Genomic DNA, 7615 nt, shown 5'->3' on the forward strand with positions numbered 1-7615 from the left:
CTCGCGAGCCATCTGGCCCTCCTCTGGCCTAGCCTCGCGAGCCATCTGGCCCTCCTCTGGCCTAGCCTCGCGAGCCATCTGGCCCTCCTCTGTCCTAGCCTCGCGAGCCATCCTACGTACTTCCGCCAAATGATTGGCTCCACCACTGTAGTCTGGCCGTGCTTCTCTGTGGAGTGCCTGGAGCAGTAGAATTTTGATCGCAACGCCTCCCCAGAAAACAGCCAATAATCGAATACGCTCGAGGACGCTCGTGACAATGACGTACACATCTGCGGCAGAGCCATTGGTCTGCGCTATTTTTTAATTTTATTTAACCTTTATTTAACCAGGAAAAATAAACCCGTTGAGATGAAGAACCTCTTTTACAAGGGTATCCTGGCCAAGTGGCGGCTCAAGTTACAAAATTAAAATTACACAGTTGCATTAAAATAACAAATCAAGTAAAATAACACGTCAATTGAAACAGTTACAGACAGTAACAGCTATGCTGTTGTTGAGTAACTGCCAGCGATTGGGTGAGAGGTGTCCAATAATTTCAAACCATAACTGAGTGCAAACTTCCTGCTTCCTACAATCGCTTCAGAGTAAACAAATGCCAGACCATAAATACGAAATGAAATGGTAGTATTATGGGATGGTCAGGACCAGGCTAGGTCCACCCACCCATAAGCTGATGTATGGGGGCGATTGACGCAGGCAGACAGGCAGGCAGGCAGGCAGGCGGGCAGGCGGGCAGGCAGGCAGGCGGGCAGGCAGGCAGGCAGGCAGACAGGCAGGGCAGGTAGACAGGCAGGCATGCAGGGCAGGGGCCTCGTTTGTATGCTAATGAGGGGACCTGGTGGCATCCTGGTGGCACTATTCTTCTGCATCAGTGGCAGTGTGATGGGATGGGGGGGGGGGACCTAGCCGCCCACGCATGCACACACACACACAGACATGCAGACACACACACACACACACACACACACACACACACACACACACACACACACACACACACACACACACACACACACACACACACACACACACACACACACTCACACACACAGATACACACACACGCACGCACAGACACACACGCGCGCACGCACAGACACACACACACACACACACACACACACAGGCACACACACATAGTAGCTGCGTTTATATTTATATAATATTTATTTACGGTATATTCATAAAATCAAATGTATATATATATTTATATTTTGTTCAATCCCAACTGGACCAAAAATATTTCTATCTACCTTTCAAATGTACAAAAACATCTTTTCTATTGTCTAATCTAATATCCAATCGGTGAAGTTAGTCGCCATTACCTTAAAAACTCAGGAGCACTTGAGATCATGTTTTCAAAGTTTGCGAAGGAGAGCTTGTTGTCTCCGTCCAGGTCGGACTCCTCCAATTTATATTTTTCAATCCCAACTGGATCAAAATATTTCTATCTACCTTTCAAATGTACAAAAATATCTAATCTGTGAACCTAGTCGCCATTAGCCCTACCATGGCGCAATGGTAGGGCACTCGTTTGTTATACAGCCAACCCGGGTTCGACTCCCGGCCTGGGTCCTTTGCCGACCCTTCCCCATCTCTCTCTGACCACTCACTTCCTGTCAATATCTTCATTATCCTGTCAAATAAAGGCAATAAAAAACCCAGAAACTATATGTTTTTTTAAAAAAGAAGTTAGTCGCCATTACCTTAAAAACTCAGGAGCCCTTGAGATCATGTTTTCAAAGTCTGCGAAGGAGAGCTTGTTGTCTCCGTCCAGGTCGGACTCCTCAATGGACTTGTCGCACACCAGGGTCACCTCCTCAGGGGTCAGCTCCTCCTTGGTCAGCCTGTTCAGTGTCTTCTCCAGGTCCTCCTTGCAGATGAAGTTGTCCACATTGAAGTCTGGTGGTGAAGGGGGCGGTAAAAGCAGAAACTATGTGATGAGAGGAATGAATCTCTTTGATATGTCAATGTTATACGTCCAGTTTTCAAGCATTTGTTTTTTATCATGTTTCTTCGTTCTGTTATTTGAATTTGATTGCAAATGAAGTTGTCCACTGTGAAGTCTGGTGAAGGGAACGTAAAAGGAGAGACCATGTGTTGAAGGAAAGGAATTATATCTTCTCTCTTAACTTACACATTTCTTAATCAGATTCAGGACAGTGAGAGATAGAGGAAATGAGTGGGAGAGAGAGATGGGAAAGGACCAGGAAATGACCTCAGGGTGGACTCGAACCTGGGTCCCTGGTGCAATAGTATGCCGCACTAGCCTTCGAAAAGACTGTTATAACAACTGTAAGGGGGTTCTTTGCCATGCTTCAAAATTTGTGTTACTACATGAATGAATTGTGTTAGTTATTACTGTATTATAAAGAAATTTGAACTATGTTGAAATAAAGAGAGGATTGAGGTTTATTCAGGATGTGTTAGTGAAAAGAGTTTGTCTGTAAGCAGTGGGACTGGATCTGCAAACTATGTAAAGACCTCACCTCATTCGTTGACTCAGCATCATTTACTCAGCATATGGCCAGCACACTTTTACATCCACACATTATACAGAGAGCCCGTTATGAGCATTAAGCTTTAGAAATCATATGTATAGGCCTATATATATATATATATATATATATATATATATATATATATATATATAAAATCGAGTGCACACTCTTGCCAATATGAGTAAGGCGATTCTGCTGTGAATTTCCCTCTCTACATGGCTGCGTGTTAATGACCTCTGTTTTACGAGGGACTACGGACACTGACAGAAATACAACCCCTTTGCTTTATAGTGGCGTCATTAAAGGAGAGATAGCTGTTGCTGCTGCTGCTGCTAATCCCAACGCTACTGTCACTGCTACTGTACCGTAGACCAGTGCTTCTCAACAGGGGTGCCGCGGTTCCCCCTCAGGGGTGCCGCGGAAACGTGGCTGATAATTAAATTATGTAATGTAATACATATTTGTCTAAATTGATAAGTTGAATGAATCGAAAGGGTGCCTCGCCTAAAAAAGGTTGAGAAACACTGCCGTAGACTTTTGACACCATTAAAGGGCAGATAACACAGCTGCTGCTGCTGCTGCTGCTGCTGCTGCTGCTACCGCTACTACTACTGCTGCTACTGCTACTGCTGCTGCTACTACTACTGCTGCTGCTGCTGCTGCTACTGCTACTGCTGCTACTGCTACTGCTGCTGCTGCTGCTGCTGCTGCTACTGCTACTGCTACTGCTACTGCTGCTGCTGCTACTGCTGCTGCTGCTGCTGCTGCTGCTACTGCTGCTACTGCTGCTAATCCCACCACTACTATTACTGCTACTGTACCGTAGACTTTGACACCATTTAAGGGCAGATAACACCGCTGCTGCTGCTACTGCTGTTACTGTTACTGCTACCCACTGCGGCTGTCACTGCTACTGTACCATAGACATTAAAGGGGAGATAGCTGCCACTATCACTGCTACTGTACCATAGACATTAAAAGAGAGATAGCTGCTACTGCTGCTGCTGCTTCTGTTCTCACTGTTACTGTTACCGCTACTGTTACTTTTACCTACTGCTACTGTACCGTAGACTTTTTAAAGGAAATATAGTATCACTGCTGCTACCTACTGCTGTTCCTGCTACTGTACTGTACTTCGACACCATTAAAGGAAATATAGTATCACTGCTGCTACCTACTGCTGTTCCTGCTACTGTACTGTACTTCGACACCATTAAAGGAAAGATAGCGCCACTGCTGCTACCGCTACTACTACCACGAATTCCGCTGACAGCTTTTTCCAGGCTCGGGACAAAGTCATCTGCTGGTTCCCTAACTAGTGCTTCTGCTGCTGTACCGTAGATTTTGAAGGCGTAAATGGCCTTCAGCTCTCGAGGGGCCATCTCGCTGAGTACGGAGAACATGTCCACAAAGTCGTTGAAGCTGAGGTTCCCCAGACCGTCCTCGGAGAACGACTCCACTATCCGGTTCCGGAACGGGTTCTCCTGTCATCCAAAACAGAGAACAGACAGAGAAAAAAAGAGATATACAGTACATGAGTGAACATGAAACTTCCAAAAAACCCCAAAGAGTTCTGTTAGCTAATCTGGAAAAGTAGGAGACAAATGGGTAAGCGGTTAGGGCATCAGACTTGGAGCCCAAAGGTTGCCAGTTTGTCTCCCAACCCATCAGGTTGGTGGTGGAGTGATTAACCAGTGCTGTCCCCCATTCTCCTCCTCCATGAGGTATCCTGAGCCTGGTACCGTCCCGCCACACACGTCCAGCAGTGACCACTGTGCTGTTGAGTGCTGTGTCAAATATAGCAAGTGAAAGGGACAGTGAAAATATCTATTCACACACACACACACACACACACACACACACACACACACACACACACACACACACACACACACACACACACACACACACACACGTCGTCCTCACTTGCTGATATAATCTACAGTACGGAATAGCGGCCGACGAGGTGTCCCGATATCAAGGGAAATAATGGACGAGGCAGACGAGGCCGAAGGGCTGTTCGCTTCGCCAAGTCCATTTTCCCTTGATATCGGGACACCTCGAAGGCCGCTATTCCGCTTATCACCCGGTTACCAGCATTTAAGTATTAATTTATTAATATGTTGATCTAAGGCTTCGTGAGAAAGTAGATTCACCACTGCGCTTGGTATGTTGCTATGGGCACCACTTCCTAATCTATTGAGATGCGCCTCTATCGGAGGCATAAGGACGCGCGCAGAATGTTGGGGTGACTTGACAACCAAATGCGATAGAATTGACGACTGGGTTTTTGACTTGACAACCAGATGCGATAGAATTAGTAACGGGGTCTTGACTAGACAACCAGATGCGATAGAACTAACGACGCGGTCTTTAACTAGACAACCAGATGCAATAGAACTAGTAACGGCACTTCGCCAGAAAGTTAGAAAAGAAGCAACTTGGACGCCCGCACGCCTGCATGACATCATAGGTGTCCTGCTACCGGGGAATAAAGGACACCTGCTCAGCCAATCAGAAGACGTTCCGTCTGCTCACTGGGTGATAAATCCCTTTGACAGCTTGAATGATAGTGATAACCAGTTTCATGACAGTCACCATTTCTCAATGTTCTGGTGTGCGCCCTTCCAAGTGTGTCAGTCTAATTAGTGACGCCCAGTAATTGGATACTCTTTGGTGAACTCTGCGGATTATCCAATCACTGGGCGTGACTAATTAGGCTGACTCACTTCGAAGGGCGCACACTAGAACATTGAGAAATGGCAAATGTTTCTGATATCCTGGAAACCATAATGATGAATGTTCCTGACTTGTAAGTTTCTATGGCTGGCTAAAAGCATCTGCTACTGTAAGTGCTATATGCAAATGCAAATGGAAGCACGAGTGGATGGCAAACATACTGTAGCAATAGGTTCAAGCTGAAGCACTTGCTGAATGTGTGTGTGTGTGTGTGTGTGTATGTGTGTGCGTGCTTGCGTGTGCAATGGGCAAGCATGTGTATGTGTGTGAGTGTATGTGGGTGTGTGCATGCGTATGTGTGCAATGCATGTGTATGTGTGCAATGCATGTGTATATGTGCGCGTGTGTGCGTGCGTGCATGTGTGTTTCCATTCTGAGTGTGTGAAATGAGTAAATGAAGAAGGCCTGGCTCTCCTAAATAATGGTGCCGATATATTTCTTCCCCCACCTCATCTCATCCCATCCCAACCTACCCACCCCATCCTCAGCGCTCACCAGCCCCGCACCCCTCCGTCCTTATCCACTTTTATATCTCCTGAAAATCAGCTGACTCCACACCTCTCTCCACGGACAGAGAGAGAGAGAGAGAGAGAGAGAGAGAGAGAACGAGAGAGCATCTAAGGAGCAGGTCAAAGCACACATACTGTATCCACTGTGCAGCACTAGTGTATGCTCTATGGCAGACGACGTGGGCAAACTCCGGCCCGGGGGCCACATGTGGCCCGCTGAGCCATTTCATGCGGCCACTACGTGTATATTAGTAACACCTGTTACAACTGCTCATTAAAGGTACACTGTGCAGGAAATGGTCAAAAAAGGTACTGCAACTATGCTGCTCATTGAAACTGGGCTGCTTATTGCCAAATTAGATCTGTACATGAAAGTTTACTAAGTAATAAACAAATATTTTCTGCTATGGTCCAAGTACAGTCATTTTTGCAGCTAAAAATGGCTATTTTTGAAAATTCAAAATGGCAGACCATGGAGAAGATCCCCCTTTTCATGTATGAAAAGTGCAATTTTTCCAGTCATAATGAATACTTCGAATTTGATGGTGGTGGTCAGTATTCAAGAAAAAGGTAACATTAGTGAATGGGCAACATGAATTCTGGAAATAAATAACTAAAAATTTCACACAGTGTCCCTTTAAGTTAAATAGCAGCTTTATGGCGATGTGATAAGAACGTACATACTAGGCTACTTATACTGTAGGGTGGCAATGCCACTGTCTGTGCCCAGCGACAAATGGTGAATCGGTGCCACTGTCTGTGGCGGGCGACAAACGATGAATCGATGCCCTTTCTGTGGCGGGCAACACACGGTGAATCGGTGCCACTGTCTGTGGCGGGCAACAAATGGTGAATCGTGCCACTGTCTGTGCCAGGCGAGAAATGGTGAATTGGTGCCCTTTCTGTGGCGGGCAACATGCTGTGAATTGGTGCCCTTTCTGTGGTGGGCGACACACTGTGAATCGGTGCCCTTTCTGTGGCAGGCAACACGCTGTGAATCGGTGCCCTTTAAGGTAATTAACGGACAGCCAGCCGGCAGCAGCAGAGACCCGTTCCCATGGAGGCGAAGGGAGATTTACGTTTATGAAGACCCAGATGAGTGCGGCGTAACTGTGGGCTGTCGTCAACCTCATCAATCGCACACTCAGAGGAGACTAGAGTGAGCGGACGCCATCAATATTAGCCACTTCTGAACCCTCAGAACGAGACATGTGTTTGTGTGTGTGTGAGAGAGAGAGAGAGAGAGAGAAAGCGAGAAAGGGAGAAAGTGTGTGTCTGTGTACCAGGGTGTTGTCAGGGTGGTCGAGTGTAGTTGTGTGGATGTTAGCTGTGTATGTGTTTGTGTGTGCTACTGTGGGTTATGTGGGTGGGAGGTTTGGGACTGGGTTTGGAATGGTACAGAAAGGTTTAAGAGAATCACAGGAATCAAAAACACAAGGTGTCAGTTTAGAGTCAGCGTGCATTCCTCGACAACGTCGTTGCTAACTAAGTTAGCAACTTACATGGCTGCAATGCAAATTCCCATTGGCAACCAAGTAAGTTGCTAACTGGTTAGGCTACTGCAGGTGATGTGTGGGGTTTAGGCTGCAGGTGATGTGTGGGGTTTAGGCTGCAGGTGATGTGTGGGGTTTAGGCTACTGCAGGTGATGTGTTTAGGCTGCAGGTGATGTGTGGGGTTTAGGCTACTGCAGGTGATGTGTTTAGGCTGCAGGTGATGTGTGGGGTTTAGGCTACTGCAGGTGATGTGTTTAGGCTACTGCAGGTGATGTGTGGGGTTTAGGCTGCAGGTGATGTGTGGGGTTTAGGCTGCAGGTGATGTGTGGGGTTTAGGCTGCAGGTGATGTGTGGGGTTTAGGCCCCCCCCCC

At 46.9% G+C, this 7615-nt stretch overlaps 1 protein-coding gene across 1 annotated transcript; it reads right to left on the reverse strand.

Moving 5' to 3' along the window:
• Positions 1 to 1706: 1706 nt before the first annotated feature.
• On the reverse strand, positions 1707 to 3985 carry LOC134442406 (calcium and integrin-binding family member 2-like; the record flags this gene model as incomplete). The annotated part of the gene is made up of 2 exons (XM_063192578.1): positions 1707 to 1902; positions 3838 to 3985. Coding segments are annotated over 2 exons (344 nt in total), but the record flags the coding sequence as incomplete, so codon positions are not given.
• Positions 3986 to 7615: the final 3630 nt, after the last annotated feature.

Source organism: Engraulis encrasicolus, unplaced genomic scaffold (assembly GCF_034702125.1).
Source record: "Engraulis encrasicolus isolate BLACKSEA-1 unplaced genomic scaffold, IST_EnEncr_1.0 scaffold_1539_np1212, whole genome shotgun sequence".
NCBI lineage: Eukaryota > Metazoa > Chordata > Actinopteri > Clupeiformes > Engraulidae > Engraulis > Engraulis encrasicolus.